General features: G+C 40.6%; 1 protein-coding gene across 1 annotated transcript in view; it reads right to left on the minus strand.

Annotated features, from left to right (window-relative positions):
* Positions 1-2,600: 2,600 nt before the first annotated feature.
* doc2g (double C2-like domains, gamma) overlaps positions 2,601-25,371 on the minus strand; it is a 31,418-nt gene continuing 8,647 nt past the window's right edge. The window contains exons 5-10 of the mRNA XM_008286264.1: positions 19,432-19,558; positions 19,146-19,202; positions 18,293-18,417; positions 8,269-8,350; positions 7,918-8,014; positions 2,601-2,803 (exon numbers count right to left, since the gene is read on the minus strand). Of these exons, the coding sequence (XP_008284486.1) occupies positions 2,664-2,803; positions 7,918-8,014; positions 8,269-8,350; positions 18,293-18,417; positions 19,146-19,202; positions 19,432-19,558 (628 nt within the window). The 3' untranslated portion in view covers positions 2,601-2,663. The remainder of the gene's footprint in view (positions 2,804-7,917; positions 8,015-8,268; positions 8,351-18,292; positions 18,418-19,145; positions 19,203-19,431; positions 19,559-25,371) is intronic.

A 25,371-nucleotide genomic window follows, 5' to 3' on the forward strand; every position in this document is an offset into this window, starting at 1 on the left:
TTTCTAAAGCTTGCTTGGTAAAGCAGAGCAACTGAGCGAAAAATACCCTGAATCATCGTATTCACAAACAAAACAAATACACACTGATGGTAGGAGACCGAAACGGATGACCTGGACTGTAAACACATCAGCATTCAGAATGATCAGCTAAGGTTGCACTCTATTATACAAGCTGATGGTAATTGCTAAACATGCAGCTGTATTGCAGATAAAATGATTACATAAGCAAAGCGGGGTCAATAGACAAGAGTCAGAAAAAATTCTGTGACTGTAAACAAAACCAACAGATCCAGACACAGGACTAAAGAGTCATCCAGCCACAAATGCCAACTGTATTTGATGCTGTCACCTAGCCGAGCCACAAACAAAGTACTGAGTTTTCCCAGAAATGTATCCTTCATGCTTGGATAACATAATAATGCTGTTTTGGTTTTGATTATCTCATTGCTGACGTGCTGGGACTTTTAATGTGCATAGAGAAAGTACAGAATAAACACACCGTCCTTTCCCAACCCTCATGTTGAAGTCATTTCAAATCTAACTGAAAATGTGTTTAAGCTTACACGTAGTTTAGTCCCAAGCTTTTATAATGTTATAATGTCCAAGCCCTTTTATATTCTGAGCCTAATCCACCACTAACGGATCCATTTTTTTATTTAATTTTTTTTTTGCAGTCAACAATCAGACATTCACAAGGTTGTCGAAGGACACCAAGAATATGAGCAGTCGGATCGATTCAACAGTTAGAAAACTCCCGGAGGCCACTGACCGACTGTGGGTGTGCTTTTGTGAACAAGCGTGTTGGCCAGAGTTGCTGGGACAGATGAACCGGGGGACATTTGATATGCTGGCGGAGATTTAGACAATGCTGTGATGAGTTTTATACACAATCAATATGCAGAAATGTGCATAGAGACGCATAACATGCATGCAGGGTAAAGTGTGCAATCTAGTGTAGTTTCACAGGATCTTGGATCTTAATCTGTGCGTCATCACTGCCCTTTTCTGCCAAAAGAGTATCAACGCAGGGTGTAATTCCTCTGGTCTCAACGTCTGCACTGACTGCACAGTTTATATCAGCACAAGATCCTGTGATTGACATGGAAAGTCTGTCTTTTGTCCAGAGGATGAAAATACATGCCATTCCACCTGATTTTTAATAATCCAGAAGTAATGGGATGAAAAGAACATTGATCACAATGACTCCCTCTGATGGTTAATGTAATTTTCTTCCAAATTTCCTTTACCTTTCTCCTTAGAAGCTCAAAAGTAGAGTGTGTAATGGTAGGTTAGCAGAGGTTTTTTTTGTTTTGTTTTTCAAGAACTGGGCAGCTCTACTCACATAAATCAGATAGCAAGACCAATCAAATTTCAGCATTTTTAAATTAAGATGTGTGACATTGCCCTGCAGGAAGAAAACGTTGCATCATCTGTGTCTCTATTGGAGCAGAACTGGAGCTACTGAGGTAAACTCTCTTGAATCCAGTTGAAATCTGCTGCAACAAAGTAAAGTTACAAGCAGCACATCCAAAAGTAATAACCGCTGTGCTGTGGACACAGCTTCAGCCTTTCATCAGGAAAGTCAGAGAGAGCAGTGAGAGGGTATGCATCGAGATATATTCCTTTCTTAAAGTTGCTCTGTGACTGTCTGGCAATGAGAGGGAGAGATGGCAAAGGCCTGGCACACATGACTGACAGTTTGTCAGTGTCCTCCAGCCAGGAACATTCACACCACGGAGACCTGTGGCGGCAGCAGAGGATTTCTCTCTTGTATGCATCTTTCCTGTCCTTTGTTATTCTTCACACCTCTGTGCTTCTGAAGTTGGATGGAGACATTTCGAATGGGCAAGACGTGAATACAGATAAACACGTACTGCACAGACAGAAAATGTAGGCACTCATATTCTCATAGCCCTCATGCACACACACGCACAAACACACGCACACACACACACACGTATGTTGACACACTAATGTCTGACATGGAGGTGGATAGAATACCACTGTCACCGAGAGACAATGAGAAGACGTGAGAACAAGAACACTGAAAAGGTAAAGGTACGAATCCACCAAATGGATCATTTTGTGCTTTATAATACGGTGTGTTGTTTTGCATCAGATCGACAGCCACTAAAATTGAGTCTTCTCGGGACAGAATGACCCTTTTGGAGCATTTCCACTCCTGTAACTATGTACCACATTATGAGTCACAAGGGTGTACATACTGTTGGGCACTTTCACTGAATGAACTTTGAGTACATTACTCTCAAATCTGTGTTAATTTGAGTGAATATGAGCAACTTCCACGATACAGTAAGGTCTAAAGCACAATTTTGTGAGTATTGTTCTGTTTACGTCAACACTTTAATGAGGACATCATCACAATTTGGTTCACCTTGAAAAAAATGTATTCAGATTACACCTTATTACCATCACTAATATTAGTATGAATATCGTATACTAATACTTTGTGCTGTGTTTATTGGCAATATATGACAGATTTCATTTTCAACATTAATCTTATTGCATGTTTTCTCCTTTGTTCATATTACTGCTTCACTTGGACTCTGTTTAGTGAGACAAATGTGTGTGTGTGTGTGTGTATGTGTGTTAGTGCATTTATGTGTGCGTGTGTGTTTGTATGCATGAATGTCTTGTGCAATCTAGTCCGGTTTGTCACTGCTCGGGGCTCCTTGCTGTGTGAGCGTATGCCAGTACTCGACTTTCTTCCCTTTGTTTTTGAGACATTCGAACCAGTGTCTGAGTCTCTGTCCGGTCGCATTGATGCCCAGCTCCACCCCACCTGCAAACAGAGAGGTAGAAGCAGAGACAGATGAGAGTCAGGAGGTCACAGGAAGCAGTGGGTCAGTGGGAAGGATGGGAGGCAAAATGAGGCAGAAACTGTGAGAAAGCGAGGAAGCGAATGAAGAAAAGAAGCAGAAGAAACAATGAGGCATCCAGCTGTGAAGGAGGGACTCAGATCTCTTAAGTACCAACACAACAACATAAAAATACTCTTTTACAAGTAAATGGTTCTCCTAGTTTCACAAAACCGGTAATGCACTGATGTGCAACATCATTTTTTCTACATACAGAAGAATCTGTGCAATATTAATATTTCTACTTGTGGAAGAATCTGTCCCAAACCACTGATATAATACCGTTGATACAGTACAATCATGCTATTTTCCACATCAAGAAGATTTAGTCTGTGCATTATCTGAATATCCACACATGGAAAAATCTGCACTTATGTATATTTTTGTTTATGCTTGTACTGTCTCTTTGCTGTTGTAACACTGCAAATGTCCCCACTATGGCATTAGTAAAGGTTTATCTTATCTCATGTTATCAAGGCGTGTATAGCATTTTAAAGTTGTAGTTGCCTAAGGCAGAGATAATTTTACCTACTTTATATACAGTTCAGTCTTCTAACTTGAGGGTTCCAAAGTTCCACAAGATAAATGTGAGGGGGCGCTAGATGATTCATGGAGTAGTTTGGCTACACATATTTGTATTTTTTTACATTTACATTTTCACTTTTTCTTTATGACTTTTAAAAAAAAAATATTTAAAAAAATCATTGGATGACTTTACCTTCTTGAGCCGAGAAAAGTTTTGGAAAGAAAAGCCAATCAGATGTTTAGAGGGAAATCTGTCTCTGGTCTCCACAATGCCTATAGACATCTGAAATACTGTCAGGGACCCAAACAAATACTGCAGTTTTATAAAGGGCAATGGGCCCAAAAAAGAGCGACAAAGAACAGATGAATGTTTAGAATCAAAATCAGAATCAGCTTTAATGGCAACGTATGTGTACACATACATGAAAATGAGCGTTTGAATACTTGGTACAATTACAGATATGTGAAAGATGTTTAAAGTTAAATAAAGTTTAGTGCAAAAATTTAAGTGAACCAAAGTTTAGTGAAAAACACAGTTGTTAACAACATGCACAGAGGTCTTTGCACCATATATACATGAGGTAGGTGGCAGAGGATAGAGAGTATATGCAGCATAAACAGTGGTTCAGGGTTGAAATTCAAAACAAGTTGTTTCTGTCGTTATATTGATTTTAAGCATTCATTAGACTGATGGCCTGGGAGAAGAAATTGTTCCTGGTTGTTTTGGCCTTTGCAGTGCATTGCATAATATACTATGACCTTATGATATTTTTATGCAAATATTAACCTGGAGAATAGCTACTGATCATAGGTAGCATACAAGTGGCACAAGAACATAACTATACTGTGGCAAACCAACAGACATTTAGTTTTCTTGTTAAAATCTAATATTCAATTATGTGTAATTGAGCTAAGGCAATAATGTTCTGTATATCAACTTTGATGCCAGTGAACATTATTATTATTTGACAGGCAGACAGACTTGGGAGCAATTAAGGAGGTAAACAGACACGTGAGATGAATTCCTCCAGGCAGAGAGAGATGGAGAAACTGGTAAGTAGCTGGAGAATTACACGAAAGAGAAATTTCCACTGAGGAATGATTTATTAAAAGAACATTGGCACCGAATCGGCTGGGGGATGGGAATAAGTACGCAGAGAGACAGGAAATGAGTCAGGTGAAAGTGAACAGAGGTGATGGAGGCGTTGGTGGAGAGGCAGACTGTAAGACAGAGAGATGCAGGCAGTTGTCACACCGAGGTTATTACAGAGCCATTCCCTTGGCTGTGATTGCACAGTTAATGGAGCATGAAGTTTTAAACACGGCATTTTGGCAATGCTGACTTCTAACAGCGCCTCGGAAAATGACAGCCGGGAGCAAACAAGGCTCGACTGTTGATCTGCAACTTATCTGAACCCGGTGTTGAACATTGCCTGATATGCTGCTGCTAGGAGGAGCAGCCTTTAAGCATCTCACGGCCTGGATCCTCCTTAGCTTTCCTGTCAGACACATAACTTGTGGATCAGGTCTAAACCTGTTGACAGAGTTTCGATAGGATAATCACGTACAATACTTTGTCACCTCCACCTCCCGCCCCCTCAACACTCCCACCACCCCTGAACAGAGATCGATGGAGTGTTCTCTGAGCCTGTGGGTGCCGGTGACAAACAAACGGTCAGCCGTCGTGACACTCTTTGGGGGACAGAAGACGGATGAGGAACCAGAGCCAGAGGAGATGACACAGATGGAGGCAGGGCTGACACACTGGCTGGAGAGCAGGTGTGCACGAACACTCACACAGGTTTAGTCCTCTTTGTACACTTACTTTTACACAAAATCCTCCTCTGCTGCAGGTCTGTCTCATTAAAACCAGGCGGCATATAAATAACACTTGTAGTGAAGCAAACATCGAGCAGATCTAAAGTAATCAATATGCCTTGAATCATTAAACAGCATCTGAATCTCACAACTTTACCCTCTTATTAAGGGGCTGTCTCCAACAATTTTCAATTCTACAAGCATGCTCAGTGATTGTGCATGTGTGCACAGGTAAGTAAATGCGCACAAGTCAAACTTTTCTCTCATATTTTCTTTTATATCTTCTATTCATTTCTCTTAGATCGTAAGTGGGAGAGCACAGGTAAGCGCAACTCTTCAGCCGTGTTTCTACCCAAAGTACCCACAACTTTCAGTCCCATGAACTAAAAGCTACTTTCAGATTGTTGCTTGTCTGCATCTCCTCCACAGTCTAAAGAGCCACAAACATTAGGCCGATATATTAAATAGCAATGGCTGTTTTATAATGTGACTGTGGAGCAAACTGCTCTCATCCTGTCCAGTAGGTGGCGGCAATGCAGAATACTCTGTAGCCAAAATGTTGCCAGACAAAGTGACAGGGCGACTGCATTAGCAAGAAACATTGAGGAGATTCAAGTTGGGCTGTGGTTAAGAAAAGAAAGGAGATGAAAAAAATATCTTAAAAAAGTACTTGACCAAAAAAAAAAGTTAAGCACTGCAAGCCCCACCCCCGAAGTTCTTGAACTTTTAGAAAGTACACGGACTTTCTGCTTGGTCTCTGTGATGGAAAGGTTACTAATCAATAAGTTTCTGCAGTGGAAATGCAGCTTATGAGTGCTGAAGTAAATAAAGAAAAAGCCTCAAGCCATTGTCCTGGCCCCTGACACCTAACTTGAGCTTAACTGCTCAAAGACCTGCTTTAACTTTAGCTTTTAAAGCAAAAAAAGGTTTTGAGCTGGTGTACAATAAATAGAATGGCAAAACAGGCACATCTTGCATACTCAGATACACTGAAATTTTAATGATTAGCTATGAAATTAAATGACTTGTTCTCATCTGTGTACATTAAAAACTCAGTTAAGTTTGAACGCAACCTGTTAAAACGTCATTTGAACATTCAGCACTGACAGGCCTGAGGGACAAACAAATTACTTTCGAGTTTTTCTTGAACTGACACTCCAAAGATCTGACTTGGAATTTTCTTGTTTGGTTCAAGACCGTCACTTGCCTCGAGGTTCTTCTGATACCAAATCAGATACTTTAACTGAGGATGTTTTCCAAGCACTAATACGATATCAGTTTCCTACATTAAGGTGCACAAAACTGAACTGATTGGAAATGTTTTTGATGTAAAGATAATGTGAAAACTGAGTCGACGCCCCAGTGCGACTAAATAAATGTACATAACTTATGGTGTTGATGAAGAGATTGCATCGACTGTGGATCAGTCACACCATGGCTGATATCAGATCTGCTTATTAAGGTCAGCATTTGTGCTTTTATTGATTTGGCTTCTCTTGACTTGACTTTCAGCAAAACACTTAAAATCAATTCTAGTATCTATTATGTAAATCTGGGTTAGTAATAGTTGTGCTGTGCTTTCTGTAAGGTTTTCCAGTTTCCCAGTAAAGTGACACTGTAAATTGTAAAAGACTACATGACTATCTTGAAGTCAGAGGTCTAGGTTTGGTTCAAGGTGAAGAAGAAATGTCCCTTCTTTTCTTGCATGCTGATTACTAGTCAAGTGAATCGTTTGATTTATTGCCTGAGTTCTCTTGTGTACTTTAGCTTTCAGATTTTTTTCTCATTGTTTTCTCCTCCATATATCTATAAAATCTCACCTCCTGCTGTCTGACATCCTCTATACATTCTGCTAAGCCCATTAGCCTGCTTGTTACTGCCCTCGATCTCAGTGCACACCAGCACACTGCGATTCCCTTGTCCTCTTTATCAACTTGGTTTCTCCATTCTTCTTTTGCCTCTGTGTCATTTTTCTCTCAGCCCCAATTAACATAACTGGCAGGCTGCTGTAGCAAAACCTGTAATGATAATGGTCAAGGGAACGGCTGTTATCTGTGGCTGTATGTTACACTGATGGCCTTTTCGCCCAGCAGGGCTAATAATTCAGCGGGTTTATCTAAACAGCGGGTGTCTCCTTCCGACCCACCCACCCAGCGCCTCTCACACATGTGCATAGACACACATTAGACAAAGTAAAACGCTTTGATCTGAGGGCCTTCAGATTCACAGGGTGGTAATCCATTCTCAGTGTGCCTCCCCACTAGTTCTCAATCACTTCTAAAGCTCCCATGTGCCCCATTGCTGTGATATACACGCCAGGCCATGCCAAAGCTGTTTAGCAGTCTGATGAAGCTGCAGCCATTTGATGTGCCAAGTCCATGAAGGATGTGGATGCAGAGGAAAAAAAAAACATCTTCCTTTTTGATTTCTCCTCTACATTTCCTGTACCACTCAAACTCTTCTTTGCTCACTCAGTCGTTCTCCTCAAGCCTCATAATTACCCCTCATCTCTCTGCAGTTTTTTTTTTTTTTTTTTTTTTTTGCTCCTCTCTCCACCCACGCTCGGCCTGGTTTTTATGTTTTCTGCAAATGCTCTGCTTTCATTTAAACAGTTTGCGACAGCGGTACTCTTTGTTGCTGCCAGTCTCCTCTCCACTCTCCTCCCCTCCACACTTCAGCCTTTTTCTCAGCCTACCTATGAAGTCGTTGCTCATTCCCAAGTCGTAGTCCCACACAGAGATCTCCAGGGTTTTCTTTGCCAGCTGGTCCAAGGATACTTCATATGAAAACTCCTGTGCAGGTGGCGTACACAAGAGCATATTTATATCAATGATTCATAAAAACGACATTGAAAGGAGCTGAATTACTAATCTAGCTCATGTTCTGGGGAAACATATAGACTGATGCCAGGAGTGCATGCAGGAGATTTTTATAGTGATCTTTAAAAAGGTATGCTTAATTGCCATGCTCTACAGCGCAGATCATTTGGATGAAAAATCAAAGAAGCTGCCAGGTGGTTATTTGCAGAGCAAGAGACAAGTTGTACCTCATTGAATTCCGGATTGAGCGTCTTTTTCTTCACTGAAGTCTTGTACTTGGACTTTTTCCCCATATCTGGCTGTAAGATGCTGAGTAAGAGAGAAAAAAGAGAGCAAGAGATTGAGACATAGATTTTCTGTGACCTTAACTTTTCGGGCCACAGTCGAACTCGGGATAGCACATAGTTTGCCAAGAGTCGGATGAGAAGATTGATAGCAATCTCATATCTGGGTTAAATCTGTAACTGCAGCTAGAAGCCGATTAGTTTAGTTCACCATAAAGTCTTGGATACAGTTAGGCTTACATTAAAGTTTTTGCACAGAACAACAAACAAGAAATGTCATGTTATTTGAGCTTTAGAGGTGTTTGTATGTGGATTCTGTCCATCTTTTCATCTAACTCCTGGTAAGAAAGCAAACAAGAGTATTTCTTAAAATATCAAACTTAATAGTCAGTCATCTCCAGTTGTAGCCCATACATGGGCTTCCATAGAGAAACAGCTGGACCTTAGAGCAGCACAGGACAAATGGAGAACATGTAATAAAGGTTTGTACAATAGAGATGTTTAAATTCTCTTTGCCTTTCACAGAGGGCCAGAACGTCACTATTTCTGAGATCAAAGCAATTAATCCATGACTTTCCTTTATCTTTTACCCTGCTGTGACAGTAAAACCTTCCTGAGCAGCAGAAACAAAGGGAGATGGAAAGTTTGCAAAATGTCTTTTTGAGATAATTGTGACCCAGAAAACATTTGAACAAAGGCGGGGACAGCAGGCGAGTGAGACAGCAAAAGAAAGAGAGAGACATTAGACCACAGCAAGATCATAATCACCCCAATGTTGGAGGAGTATACGCTCGAGCAAAGAGGCAACAGAAGGATCGCTGGAGGGCAATAGGAGTCATCATCAGCATAAATTCCAACTCAAGATGTTCAGGCACTGAGATATCTCACTCTTCCAGCCTCCCCCCGCCAGTGACAAATTCAGGCCTGACAGCTGATGCATGAGATGGGCTTGGGGCTGTCACTGCAGAGCCGGAATCAGAGCGAGTGAACGATGGAAGGATGGAGGTGGAGGAGGAACAGCAGCAGGAGGGGGTATTGATAGAAAGCAAGGTGGCGGCACAAAGACTCGAGTCTCTGTATGCTGGCTGTCAGTCCTGAAAATATCTTTTTTTTTCTTGACATGAAATGATCTGCTAAAATTGTAATACTGGGGACAAATATGACTTCAGTGCTGTATAGGTATCAACTGAAAAGCAAAATCTCCCACACAAAACCTTTAGCCACTTACAACCAAAATGAATAATGTTCACAGACAAAAGCAAGAAGGTTCACATAAGAAATCTGAGGGATCGCTCAATGATTAAAGGGATAAAAAACAAACATATTGGGGTGAGCTATGCAGAAGAATGACACTGGATATGTTCTTCTGTTGTGCACTACATAAGTAGATACTTTTATTTTGACACAGACCACCTCACCTCATGTGAGCAGTGGCCAGAACACATCACAAAAACTACACATATCACTCACGGTGCTATCAACACAACACTTACTAACCCCCTCAACCAACTGAACAATAAAACAACAATAAATCAGAAACACAAACAACAATGCTGTACAACATGAACCACAATAAACACACTTATAACCCCATCACCCCAAACTCCCATGGTGCATTGCAACACAACTGTTCAGTCTCAGCATATCCGGCTCTGGGATCGCTAAAATATACTTGCTTTACACAATGAAAAGGTTTCTTCTGATTTTACGATTGTAAATCTAACTTGTATTATTACATTTTTTGTGGCGGCAGCACATCAACCTGTAAACATGACTGTCCAGTTGTACTTCCTTCAATTAAGAACCATCTCCAAAATTGATGTTCTACAACTCTGACTTCGAAAAAGAAAACCACTCATGCACTTACTTTCTCTATTTCCTTGACAACTGCAGCTCCCTTATTTCTGTCATAAACCAAAAGTCACTCTCTTGCCTCCAGCTAGCTGGGTGCAGCAGTTTGACTTCTTACTGGTTTTAGCAAACAGTACTGCATCACCCAAAACTCTCCATCAGCTCCCTGTGAGAACAGAAGGCTGCGTTGTAACAAGATGATCAGAGTTATTCACTTCATCCCTCACCGTCACTTTTAATGTTGTGGTTGGCTGGCAGATTATCACATGATGAAGTGGTTAAAATGTAAAACAACATTAGCTTTCAGCTGGATTTTCTGGTCACCTGTAAAGCCAATATTCAGTCTCCTGATGTTCATCAACCCTTGAGGGAGATACTGTTCCTGGTTCTTTAACAGCTAAAATCTCCATTATGTTGCTGGGCAGGTTACCCATGTTATCAGTCAAATTGAGACTCTCGCTCTAAAACTTAAGGTTAGGTCAGGTTACAAATCTAGGGTAATAATGGACTCAGACCTGAACTTTAACAGCCACATTCAGTAAATAACATCAGCAGCTTTTTATCATCTAAAAAACATTGCCAAAATCAAAGGTATAGTGTCTAAGCCAGACTTAGAGAGAATAATCTATGCATCTGTCTCCAGCAGGTTAGACTACTGTAACAGCCTGCTCACTGGCCTCTCTAAACGAGCTGTAAGTATAAGTACATCCAGAATGCTGCTGCTTGAGTCCTGACTATAACCAGGAGGTACAACCATATTAGTCATGTCTCTGCACTGGTTTTCCCTTCGCTCAGAGAATTTACTTTAAAACAGCTTTGCTTGTGTACAAGTCTCTTCATGGTCTAGCACCAAAGTCCATCTATGACATGTTGGTGCCATATGAACCATCTCAGGCTCTGAGAACCTCAGGGAGTGGTCTCCTGCTGGTGCATAGAGTCAGGACTAAACACGATGAAGCTGCGTTCCAGTTTTATGCAGCTAAAATCTGGAGCTGTCAGAAGATATGAGACAGGCCTCAACTCAGACAATGATCAAATCCAGGCTGAAAACAGTTCTATTTAGTTGTGCATATGACAGCTAGAAGTATTTTATCTGTACTCTTCTAATTAATGATTATAGTTGTGTTTTTATGGATTGATTTTATCTGCCTCTTTGCTTTTAGTGTAATTAATTAATGATTTTGTTTATGTTTTGTAGATTGACTTTAGCTGTCGTCTTATAGTTTTGTGTGAAACACTTTGAATTGCCTCAGGTACGAATTGTGCTATACAAATAAACCTGCCTTGCCTTGCCTTGCGAGGTGGAGTACAATTGATCAGTGTGCTGCAATAACAGTAAAGTTGAGAGTCTTTAAACGAAAATCAATAATCTGTAGAGTTTAGAGAAACTGCAGTGTAAAATCTCAAAGTTGGCCAACTATCCAGTGGTCAAGTTTTGCACATCGGGTCAGTCAGACAGTTGCTAAACAAATTTAATTAGAAACAATTAAGATTGGATCTGACGCACTAAACGAAGAGAACATTCACAACCAGTGGCTCTCCTGTCTGAGAAAGAGATGTTTTCAATCTTGAAAGTAGTACCCATGACTAATAAACTAAACATGTTAAAACCCCAATTACAGTGTAAGCCATTCGACACAAAATGCTTCCAAACAGTGCCTTGTTGCCAGTCTCAGCCTCAGCCAAACATTCGTTGCATCTTAAAAGGTCACTTTCCCCATGAGCCACATAATCACCATTTCTCCTCCAGAATACCTGGTGCTTATACAATGGTCTGACGGCCTTCACAAGAAAGAAAAAGGGAACTCGAAGAAAGGAATGAATCAATTGAGGGAGTCAGCCAAACAAAGCGTCTATTTGACCAGCAGTGTGCAAGAGGGTGAGGTGAAAGCCCGGGGGGGCCTCTCAGTCGGAGCTGTGCCAAATCACATTTTACAGATGGCTCCAAGGCAACTCAGACTGGAGAATTCTAATTTCCAGAATAACAAAACCTTATTTGACAGCAACATTCCTAATTATGATTACATAAATAAAAATACAGGCAGGGATAGCAGAAACCAAAATATGGCCAAATTACCATAGAAAAAACCCATAGAAAATTCAATGTGAAGAATAATTCATAAAACTGGAGGCTGGTCCAGGGAGATACGGGAGGATTATCCCCTCATTTTTTTTTCTTCTTCTCCAAACTGTTTCCTTAAAAAGTAGGTTGTTCACTGCAGAACACTGAACAACAGCAAACTAACTAACCGTATATTTATGTTCTGTATACTTGTCACCAGTCTGCACCGAGTGATAAGGTTAACGGGGAACAGCAGCTGTTGTTGACGGTGTTTCAATACTGTAAATGAGACAAACTGTGTTTCTCATACAGAGAAATGTGAGCAAGCGAGGAGAAATGACAAGGATACCATATAAGAACGCTCACCTGTACACATGATATAATGAAATCTAAAGCAGTGACAACGCTTCAGCCTCAAAATTAACACCTGGCTGCCAGGATTATTAAATTCACAAGGGTAGTATGACTGCAGGGCTCACTGTATGTGTTAGATATGTAAAGGAAGCGTTAATGATTGTGTTGCCACATTACAAACTTAACAGCAGCTAACTTGTAAATGAAAATACAGTTAATTCAATCATTTCTGACACATTACCTCCTTCATATTGTCATGTTTGTTGTTCTTTTCTTTTAATTAATTGGTTTAGTCTTTAAAAGTCTATACACTTTAGTACAATACATAAAGTCTGTGTATACTGAAGGATTTATTGGTTAATGTAAGTACTGACCATGATGCAATCTTTTCCCAGCTTAACTACACAAGTTCAGCTGAGTCACACAAATCAAGTGTCTGACATTAAAGTCCTTTCAGCAGAGATTCCCTCTTTGTGGTGTTATCTCCTCACTGCAGTGGAGTTTCCTTGCTGAATTCTGGACTGAAAGGACAGTAACTCACTTGGTTTGACTACTTCAGACTCCTAAAGCCTCATAATAACTTCGACTAAAATCCACAGAACGAGGAAAGCAGGAACCCTTCGCTGGAATTATGCCAGGACAGGATCACTTCACAGCTACTATGTCAGGATGAGGAACATGAAAAAGAGAAAAAAACGTTTTAATATTCTGGCAGTGGGGAGACAAAAAATACTGGAAAATGACCAGTTCATAAAAATGTATTCAACAATTATTTCATAATAATTCATTAAAGGGTATTTCTATGAGATTAGATATGTAAATTAACTTAGTATTTTTGTAAATTTATCACATTTTTATGTATTTAAATGAAAAAAATTACGTGAAGTTCCTCCTTTTTTTCTCACAGTGCACAGCAACCAGTGACTGTCGATCAAAGTGCAGATTGTAGGCACATCAGTAACGTGTTAAGCTACACTTCAGGGAAAAACAGCTTAATCTTTAATCAATTGGCCTTGCATTGTTAAACTTGGTCGGGGAATTCCACTATATAGGCTTTGGCTTTAAGATTGAATAGCTTCCTATGTCGAGATTTACCGATCTTCTTTTGTAACGCTCGTCAAGAGAGCTATAACCCTCTCAGAGTTAAACAATTTCTTTTATCCGCACGTTTTCCATATGTGCATATGGATGAAATGAAATGTAAAGCTAGGATGGGTTTGAACACAACCAGAAAAAACACACAAAATACTACATCATATCTGGAGAACAGCACATTCCAAAATACGCCTTTATGTCACAGGAACCGCATGTCATACTCACATAACAACTCGGCAACACTTCAAGCATTATCAAAAATAAAACAAAACAAGGATGAGAGCAGTCCTGTGAATGAGAGAAAAAAACAAAACAAAACCACTGAACGGTGACAGGGAGGGATGAAGGAGAAGGCTGGTGTTAAAAACAAAGAAGTTCTGACACACAGATGCAATACAAAAAAATGAAATATAGAACATGAGCGACAAATTAGAGGAGAGGAGCTAAATATATCCGTGGTGCAGAGAGGACTCATGATTTTACCTTCACACAAAAGCTTAGTGAGAAACGGGAGATAAGTGTAACGATATGGCAGTGTGCTTGGTCAGCAGGAAAAATCTGACGTGTTTTGCACTTCTGCCTGTACATTCCTCTTTTTTTGACAGAATAATCAATTTTTTTATACATTTTAGTTGGTGTGTGAAGAGCGAGGAAGAAGACTGTGAGCGGTTGCTGAAAGACGTGCACTCATTTAGTCTTTAAAATGCTAATTTGTCCCCTTAAATGGAAGACAAATTAGTTCTGAGATAATTCTGACCTCGTGTCACTCGAGTGGCTTCTAAAGGCTGAATAAGAGTCGCAGAGAGAAGAAACCAATTGGAAAAGCCTTCTGGACAAATGCACACACACACACACACACACATATATATATACACATGCTGGCATCAAGATCCGCTTTAGTTACAGATTCCTCAAGAGGATTTCTGGTGTTACAGCTGCAGGACATCAGCACTCTGACAGTGAAGTAAGTCAGAAAGCTAGCTAGGCAAATTAAATCCTATGTCGATTTAATTGCTCCATATACTCCAAGGACGTAATTCACCTAAATAAACCCAAAGGGCGGCATATTTTCTGCAGCACATCCACTGCATTGAGGTAAACAAGGCTGTATGTGATGGATACAAAGAGAGCAGAACAGTGGTTTAAACAAATCTTGTAATCTACCAGAATCTGTACAAGAATAAGCAGCCGGTGCAATCATGCAGCACAAGCGAGGGAAGAGATGACAAAAGAAAATGTAGTGCAACATAGGCATAATGGAAATGGGCAAAAAAGAGGGATAGAAAGAAGAGCCAGTTGTGTATTGTTAGTGCACATGTAATCTACCCTTGTGCTCTGAAACATCACATCAGAATAGAAGTACAAGGAGCCATTGTTAAAGTAGAGAAACAAAGCAATGCTTGGAGAAAAAGAACAAAAGATCCATACGTGTTTGAGAGACAGAAAGGTTTTTTTGTTTTTTTTTTTACAAGATTTAAACTTGCCAACAGTTGATGAGACCTAGAAAAACAAAGTTTTATTTCCCACTTGTACAACCTATAGTGAAAGCACCATTAGATAAAAATGTTTTTCAATATGGCAACTGTAGCTGCCCCGCTCATTCTGTTCAAACTTCTCAGCACAAAAGAGATGTGATAAAAGAACTGTGTGGCTCCATCTTTCCTTTACTGGGTCATCCAGACCTTCATGTAAGGCTGTGCTCACAATATTCTCCAAACATTTTCTTAGACTTGGTTGCCGGGGGTGCCAAGGCTCACAGAGGAGCTGATGTGCACGACTCAGACATCTCAAACAAAGTGTCAAACAAGCTGACTGGTTGTTTCAACTTCCTGTCAAGTGTCGGGTTCAAAACAAAAAAGAAAAAAGTACAGAGTAAAGATACACGTCAGTAGGCGTAAGGAATAAAAGAAAACAGCCAAGTGAACATCATTGAATGACGCCAATGCATATCAGCTTACGTGTTGCAGGCAGAAGCACATTCCAGCTTTAAATCTACATCAGGCACACAAAGGATCCATCATCCTCATGCCATAAACAAACATCATCTTGGTCAAAATATGAAAAATAGTGAAGACATTAACTGACTGATTACTGAAACTGACTCCTATGCTGAATTTAATCAAAAGAAGAAAGTATAAACTGCTTCGGAGCATTTGAAAGTTGTTATAGAGGCAATTTCAGCAACCTGATGCCTCGTCTACCTTGAAACCTCCCACTGCTGGAGGTGGCGTTGGTTTACAGGAACGGTTGTCCTGTGTGGGAGCTCTTCCTGCCTGCACTGTTGGTATTTAAGAGCAGCAGGCTGATCAGAGATTAGGCTGTGTGGGCTTTATCTGTCACCATCCATGCCTTACAGGCACACTGGCTCAGCCATATAGTGTCAGACACTTTGTCTCTCTTTGGTTCTGTGTTTTAGACTCTGGAGAGACCTGCGTTGGCTGAGAAAAGTATTAGTCTCACTGGGTAGAGTACAGTACAATCAGGAGACTGCATCCACCTCCATCCTGCAGCTTGATCAACACCTTCCACGAGACTTTGAGGCTCTCATAGCAGCATCCTATTTCAACTCAGAAAAGAGTCGTTACTTTAAGGTCAGTCAGACTTATGTTCACTTTACATTTCTGTCCCTAATGCAATAAAGTCTTGGAATGTACACATGCACGCATGATTCAGGTGTGTGGGTGTTTTTGCCATGCTGGTGTCACTGCAGGCCATCTGGCTACACCCCCCTCAAGTCTGTCAAGCTGGTTAAAGGGCAAAGCAGGTGTGAAATAGAGCGAAGGTTGTGCACTGTAACTGCAGGTTTACTGAGCAGCCTCAGAGCCCTCTAACCTCACCTGTACGTACACAGTAATTCTGAGCTGACAGCAATTACTTTGGCGTGTTCGCGTTAGACAAATGACAGGATGAAGAATGTTCAAAAAGTCAGAAAGCACACTGAGAAATGCAAGCTCTACGTAAGCTGTCAAAGTGCAATACTGCCATAATGAAAGAGAAATAGCCTCACAAAGTTAAAAACAATTCAAAATAGTTTCCAGAAGAAAAACTTATAAAGTACTGTTATATTTTTAGGGAAATCATTTATTTGTTAAATAAATGTAACTTCATTCTGAGGATGTCTTTTAAATTCGTGTTGTATGTCACTTTTTGGTTGTGCAAAACAAGAAATTGTCGTGTATTTTGAGTACTAACTGTGAAATCAGTATCCTATGAGTACATTGTACATTCTGTTTGTATCAAGTTAGTCTGACTAACTGAATATAGACTGCTGGTATAAGCCCGCAACAAGCAGTACATTTTCACATGACTTTCTCTTCCCCTTCTGCAAAACACCTGTTACCAATTTTTAAAATTCTCTTCACTTGAGAAAAAAATAAATCTCTGAGCTAGCAATCTGCCACGGTTATGTCCAGGGTTTGGATCATGCAGTGAGGCAGCCCTGCTATTTTTTGGGCGAATTAACCATCTCAATAAAAGTACTCACCTCCCTGCATTGTAATGCTTGGTACAAAGCTATTTTTAAACTTCTTTATTGCTGGCTGCAAACACCGAGTTTAGGTATGAGAACCATATAACCTGAACACAATGGTAAAGTTTGTTAAGTGACATGCACAGATGTTTCTGTGGTTTTGAGAAGTTTGGTTGCACAGTAGTCAAACAGACATAGTGTGACAAACTGAGCGCAACCAAAGACGCAGGCTTGTCACTGTGCAGTAAACAGCTATGAAGGAGTTAATGACAAAATACAAGCCCATGCAGAGACTGTATGAGCAGGTAGTCATGAAGCACACAACGAAAAACCTTCAATAGTTCCTTTTTTCTGAATATTAACCTCTGTCATCACCATAAAGTCTTAGGGTGCTGAAGAGCAAATCAAACTGCTAGAGGATATCATTTGTTCCAGCCTCCAGCAAGGTGATGAGCTCCGGTGCAATACATACTCAAGGATTTTATGCTTACCAATCCTTAGAGTTCCCTTTTTGTATACTCAAATGTCTGCTCGTGTTTTTGGGCTGTTTTTTTTTTGTCTCATGTAATGCAACAGACTGTAGCATTGTGCCCAGATTTCCCCTTTGGGACCGCAAGGTTTACTTTGCCTTACTTGAACTAAGTCTTTGTTAAATCATGTTTGAGCTCATATTGATTTTGGCAGTTTTGATAGTACTTAAGAAGGAGTTAGTCAGTCTTTGAAGAGTGGGAACAGTGAACAAATTTCCAAATTAAAGCCACTGTGGAATCCAATAAACACCTAATGGTTTAGATTCCCCCGCAACCCTAGTGAGGATTAAGCGGTGTATAGATAATGGATGGATGGATGGTTTAGATTCAGCATCATGATCACCTCAGATCTTTAATTGGATATTCTCTCAGTGTCTGTAATGGCTACAGTTAAGATTATATGTTTGTGATTAGAAAGCATGGCTAAACAAAAAACACCAATAAGGCATAGACATATCTATCTCCATTCCACACCCTTAATATTTGCTGTACTAAGAACATCACAGCACTCGCCACATTAATAATGAATGACCATTGCAGAAAAGCGGCACATGAGTGCAATTTGTAGAATACCAGGTTTGTTCATGAATATCTGATGTGACTTACATTTTGACGAAGGGGTCAGAGTAGCCGTTGGAGTCCATGGCAGCCAGATGGGCACAGCGTATGATCCCAACCAGCAGGCAGCCCTTCTCTGTGTTATAGCACAGTGACACCAGGATGCGACCACGCTGGGGACACAGAAAGCAACAGTGTCAGACACAGCACCTGCTTCCACCTTGACGTTTCCTTCCTCCAGTGCAAATGCACAGTGGGGAATCCTACAGCGGGGTCAGCAAACTTTCTCCTTACACTTTTGTACTCAAAGCAACAAAAACAAAAAACAACAACAAAAAAAATGAAACAACAACAAGATTAAAATAATGCTTGAATAAGATTAGTTGAGATTTGTTGCAACAGTTTCACTGTTTAGTGGCTGTGTGAAGGGTTTCAAATTAAAGCTTGTAATTAAAGGCCTTATCTGAGCTCAGAAAAATGACACTGCTCCCTTCTCTGTTTAATCTCCAGGTTAAACCATACACTGAGTCTAATCAGAGACCAAAAGCTATTAGCCTCTGTCTCTGAAACCATGAAGAGAAATGAGATAACCACCACGAGAAGAGAAAACACTGGACTGGCGGCACTGGTGTGATTCACAATCTGTTGCTTTGTGGACGTTCATGTGAGTAGTTTCCTTGGTCTGTTACAAGTTCATGCTTCAGACACTGATTAAAAAACGTCTAATTAAACTTTCTTTTTCTTCAGAGAAGGGGGGAAATAGATGACAGATTAGAGTCACTGGAGCGATAAGGGAATGTATTAGATATAGGAGAGTAATAGGAAATTAAAGTGACGCATGTTTTGGTTTGAAAAATTCTAATAATAAGATTGATGACGATAAAGCTGATGATGGCGTTACCTCCTCCTCTGCCACGACTGCTCCCTGTTCCACCGTTTGATTGTTGGTTTCTTTATTCTGAAATGAGACACAGTGAGAGAGAGAGAGAGAGAGAGAGATGGTGGTGATAGCCTACAGAGCCTCCAGGTGAATATCTATTACACAATATAATGCAGCATTGGAAATTGATGCCTGGTAGCCCCTGGGCAAACATGCACAAGGAAAATAGGACACTTCTTGATATATATGTCCACAGAAACCCATTTGGTCTGTATGTAAGCAGTCCATACACAGCAGCAGCACGTACCTGTGCAATTCTCTCCAGGCCCATATTGTAGCGTTTGTTCTCGCCCTCTCTCAGTTTTTTCAGAGCCACTCTCACCTCTCCGATGAATTCATTTCTTCCGAGTCTGTCCATGTCGCAGACACACAGCCTGCATCCATGAACACACACACACACACACACACACACACACACACACACCCACACACAGACAGACAGACACAGAAAAGAGAAGCAGGTGGGTCAATAAAAAGTTGAAGATGAAGCCCTGCTACTGCATTGCTCTGCTCATTTCAGAGCAGCATGTGCCAAATGTATCAGAAGTGCATCTGATCAGTCAATCAGCTCCTCCATCTGCAACACAAGATGAGCTCAGCCTCATGAATGATGGGAGTTGTGTGTGAATCGTATTTCTCTTTTTAGTTGCACTCTAAATTTAACAGGAGACAACTGAATCAATATCTTCTTCTGTATCGCCACAGTGCTGCTTCTGTAAAAATGATTTCTTCCACAGAGCACGCTTATTCAAAGCGATGATGATGTTTGATGGAGGGTTTGTATTCCATCAGCCACAGCTGAATCTTCACAGCCCATCACCTGCTGCAACTCTCTCTCTGTACTCAGATATTCCCACATGGACTGTCGCTACTTGTTTTTTTTTTTTTCTTCCTCTCTCCTCGTTCTTCACTCTCTCATTCTCTGCCTTCCTCTCTCTCTCCCTCTCTTCACACTCACCTTCCCCCTCTTCCTGTTCTTTTCCCGTCCCCCTGACAGTTGGAAGTTTGACATGCTGGTTCCAGCCTTTTAGTCATAACTGATGAGTATCTCCAGCAGAAGCTTCAGAATAGCTGTGACTCATGACCACGGCTGTCAGATGATTTATATCCCTTTGCTCTGTCATACATGTAGGGTGTCTGTGCAAACTTTTTTTGATTCCTCTGGGCATATTCTCCATCCGTTTCCTCCTGCCCTCTCCCACAATTTTCCGGCTTTAGAATTCCCATAAAAACCAAGCAGATGCTCGTGGAATCTGTTCAAGCTGTGGTGCCAAATTTAGTGTGGAGTCATTGAAAAATATCCGTCTTATGAGTAACATTAACGGAGATGAAATGAAGTAGTAGGAGAAGCAGTAAAAATGCCTTTGATGACAACAAGAATGACCTTGCTGCAGTATTTTTTATGCTTTTATATATATATATATATCCAAAAGTCTAGACACACTGACTCATTCTAGGGTTTCTTATTCATTTTACTATTTTCTACATTGTAGACTGAAGAACACCAAACTATTAAATAATACAAAGCAATTATGTAGTAAACAAATAAGTAAAATAGGTAAAAATAGGTTCTAGATTTTTTTTTTTTTGCTTTTTGAACAGTCTTGAAAAAGTTCTCACATACACTTGTTGCAGTCCTACTCATCCCAAACCACCGTTGTTGTGTTCAGGTGGTTATGGAGGACAGGTAATCCGATGCATCACACTGTCACTCATGGTCAAGAAGGCCCTCACAGAGCCCAAAAGTGTGCTTTTGGCTCATCGTCCGGTTGAACAAACGAATCATAGTCCGACTAAATGCCGAACCAGATGGGACGGCATGTTGCTGCCTTATGTTGTGATAGCCGGGCTGGTTAAGTGTTGCCTTGAATTCTAAATAAATTGCAACAGTGTCACCGGCGAAGCCCCCGCACACCATCACAGATCCTCCTCCATGACTCATGACGGGAACCACACATGCAGACACCATCCGTTCATTTAAAAACCACAGATTTCTTCAGCTCTAATGATGTATGCGAGACCACAGTCGATCTTCATGTGTCGCCTTATGTGTCGTGGTGTGATCTCTTTCATTCCTCTAGCCTCAGGAATGACTCCCTCTTAGGAATAAAAAGAGATTTTTGAATTGATTGAGCTGAACTGAATTGATATCCATTCCAAGCCTTCCTTTTCTGGTCTCCCTCATTGGTGACTGTTTTGCAGTAATTTGCCTGTTTCACACAGCCTCATCTGAGCAGTTAATGTTGAGATGTTTCTGCTTCTTGAACTTTGGGATGTGGGCCTTGATCTGAGACGCTGTTGTTCTAAAATGTTAGACAAATTCAAATTCTGACTCCATGATGGCGCTAAATAAAGTGAAGACTATTACAGTTCACACTGAGGGAGACATTAGTGTCTGTACCAATTTTCATGGCAATCAATCTTACAGCTGTTGAGAAATTTCACTCAGAAACACACCAGACAGAAATTTAGGAGATCACAAACATTTGGGAGATTCATTGTCTGATTTCAAATTTATCCTCTGGGCACTGCAATGTCTGTACTAAATGCCACGGAAATCCATCTTAGAGATAATTCAGTTTGAACCATTGCGGGGGACGCAGCGACTGACAGCTACAATCTTTTAGCTGAAACAACCACACCCATAAATGTCATTATTGCACAACATTGAACATCTAATCAAAGCTTTTTGTCTTTCCCTGACTACACGTCATCTGAGACATCCAATAGCCAATCTCAGACTCGCCCTCCATCCAATACCAAATCAAGTCCTTGATTTGTTCCTATCTCCCCACAGCCGGGGACAGCACAAGTCTGTGACAAAGCTCGACAGAAGGACAGAGCGCTAGAGGGAAGAAATAGAGAGGAGATCGACTAAACCTGGCACAGAAATCATGTTTGTGCTCCTTTAACACACACACACACACACACACACACACACACACACACACACACACACTGTATCTCTTGATACCCGCCTCTCATCACCACACCTCCACATGTTCCACCTCTCTGCTGTTTTTTGGCAGCCTGTTAATTGTTTCAGTGCTAAAAGTCACAAGGACTCTTAAAGATGAACTTCTCCCAGAGGCACGCATGCATTAACACGCCTCGTTTCTTTTTTTTTTTTGTAAATTAAAATGCACATAAAGGGGTCGTGTCATTAAAATCAGGGGATGGATTGAGGTAACATGTCGCTGTTGCTGCTGTTAAAATCATTTGGAATCTGCCCAAAGGCAGAGCCAGACTGCAGCAACTGATAGAGAAATTTGGACCTAATCTCAACATCATGTGGGCCCCCTCTGTAATAAAGCAGTCTGAGCCTGTCTCATATTCAGACCTCAGACAGGAGACAGATAAATCTACTGTGCGGTTTCTCGTGTTCAAGCTATTTTTAGTGACGGCTCACAAAATCAGCCCTGAAATAGCAGACTTTTACTAGAGATCAAAACTAGCTCGGATTTCTTTCAAATGTATTGAGGCAATTATAATAGTGAAACTCTGTAACTGAATAAATAACTTGTCAAGATGGAGATTTTTGCAGCATATTCCAGTTCAGTGGACTTTTCACTCAAGACGAGAGCACCTCTGGCGGCCTTGCTGCACCAATTAAAGGATTAGCCGGTATGAGGCCAACCGTGAAGTCTGGGTTGAGGACGTTAGTTATTAGTTTACTCAGCTGGTTCATTCTTAATAACAGAATGGACCTCCAGTGGCCTTTACAGAAATTGTCTGCACACTGAGGCTAAGAGTCACTGAATACAGAATCTAAAAAAATGTTGTACCGCTCTAACTTTGAAGGATTTTTCTTCTCTGAGCCATTTCATAACCGTCGTCTATTTAGTTGTCCCATTTTGTATTTTGCCTCAACGTAATGGCTTTATATAATCATTCTCAGCTCAAATGAGTGAATGAAAGCAGAAATAAATGAATAACTGCACAAACCTTCTCATCTCTCACCACTCTACACACTGCAGAACTATTCTTTCAGCATCTGTCCTCCAGCACAAAGAGCAGCGCAGTAGGATGGGCTTGACACCAAAGAAATTTTTAATGACTCAAAAGTTTTTGGCTTCACTCCAATTTTTATCACCACTTCAGATGGGGGTTGAAACACTAAACAGCAAAAAGAAAAAAAAAAAGAAAAAAAAACTGCTTAAAGACATTTCCATCAAATCAAACTCTATTTTTGACAGCCTACTACTAACAGTCAACATTTTCCTGCTATTTTTAGCCATTAAATGTATTTACATCCAGCAATTACCTCCTCATAGAGTAAATTTCAGCAGTAGAGCATGATACCGGCACTGAATTCAAATTGACTAAAGCAAGAGGGATTCACGGCAAATTATGTGTTTATGTAATCCATTTCCTACTGCCACTGCTTCACATTAAAAATATTCACATTGTTGTGGAGTAGTCAGTGGAAGCATAGTGCAGATAATTATCACAGAGGTTATCACTTTGGTAGTTTTCTTTGCAGCACATTAATCAAAACAACTTTTCATCCTTTGAATGCATGAGTATTATACACTTTCACTTCAGGCTGCTACTGACCTAGCATTAGGCACAAGGCAGCTTAAGCTGCATACTGAAATCATGAGGCTTGTTACTTTTTTAGAGCATTAAAAATAACGAAAACACAACAGTTCATTCCATCATTTGTACACTTTTCAATAATGTATTTTGCATTAATATTAGATGTTGATACTGTCACCCTTTACCCTGCACGCAGCCTGCTGTCACTTTTCCTAGAGTGATGCTTAGCAGACCCTTACTGTTCAAAAGTATCTATCTGCAGTACACAAGACTACAAGACACGCCCCTACAAGGGACGCTACCACAAGACATGTTCACTTGATAGCAACATCACATTACAAGTCACATCTAATACAAGATTCAGGTCATGCCCGTTGGTTAAAGCCAGAGTTAGACTCACACAACTTACATGCTTCCTGCTACACATTCGTCCCTGTCTTGCAGTCTGCAGACAGACCCTTCTAAATTAGTTAGCACAGTCATCACTAATCACAGTCACTTTTTCATGGCTATTGCACAGACTGCACGCTGCAAGCACTGTCTTGCATCCACGGCTTTTCAGATGAAACGGTTCTGTTTCTGGACAGACGAACGACTCTCAGAGCCTCCATCAGCTTTAGGAACACCTCTTTTCCCTTTTCTCCAACTGTGGCCACAGCAGCTCAGAACCAGCATTGTCCAGGGGTATGAGGGGAAATGTTCTGGCTCTCCAAGTTAGAAATTTGGCCTGGAAAACCAACCCATTTGTACCTTCATAGTAGCAAAGTCAAAGCAGATCAGGTAACGATGTGAGATTCCTTCACCAGTCCCAACTTCTCTTAGAACCACTAATTGGGTGTATTTTGACCACTCTGCATCTTATATGTGGTCTCAATATCATCAGTCTCATGCTGCAGTTGTGACTTTGATAATATGATTCATGAATGAACAGAAAACTAATTCCTCACCAACAGTCATCTCTAGTAACCAGAGCTGTCACCAAAACCCTGCAAAATCAAAAAGCAAGGTGACTTGGAATAAACCTTTAACTTAGCTTCAGAGTCATCATGTTACTGTGAAAATACAAGCTATTAAAATAGGTTTCTTCATCTCTGTGCCTGTATTTATTTAGTGTAACAGTGAGAGAGTTGGTGCTGTAGTTCTCAGGATCAGTCTTGGTCTCAAAACTACTTTTTAAACAAATTCAAGAGTGGTTAAGACCACAGCTGCAGGGGCATCATTAAACTGCCTGTGCATTGTCTGATTTAATTCGTTAACATCATTATTGTGATTGTATGCAAACACGTTTTGCTTCAACCAATAACTTGATTTATTTTTAATTAGCCCTTTTTCTGCTACTACTGGCTGTCACACGTACTCCAACAAAGTGAATGCAGGAGACGGGGGAAGAAGCTGCTGTCTGTTAGGAAATGTCAGTCAAGTCTTCTGTAATAAAACCGTTGCTACCTTCAAAATTATGTCTAAAAGAAAACACACAGCAGTATGCAAATTCTCTAATGCAGCACTTAGTGAGACAGCTGGGCCACATCAAGCTTTTATCAGCACTTACAAAGGAAGCATAAAGAAAGTTAAGCTAAGTTAGCAATCTGACTCTGTGCCGGTGCAATGCCATCATTTACGTGTTACACATTTTAATCGGATTGTGTCA

Source organism: Stegastes partitus, unplaced genomic scaffold (genome assembly GCF_000690725.1).
Source record: "Stegastes partitus isolate 25-593 unplaced genomic scaffold, Stegastes_partitus-1.0.2 Scaffold444, whole genome shotgun sequence".
Classification (NCBI taxonomy): Eukaryota; Metazoa; Chordata; class Actinopteri; family Pomacentridae; genus Stegastes; species Stegastes partitus.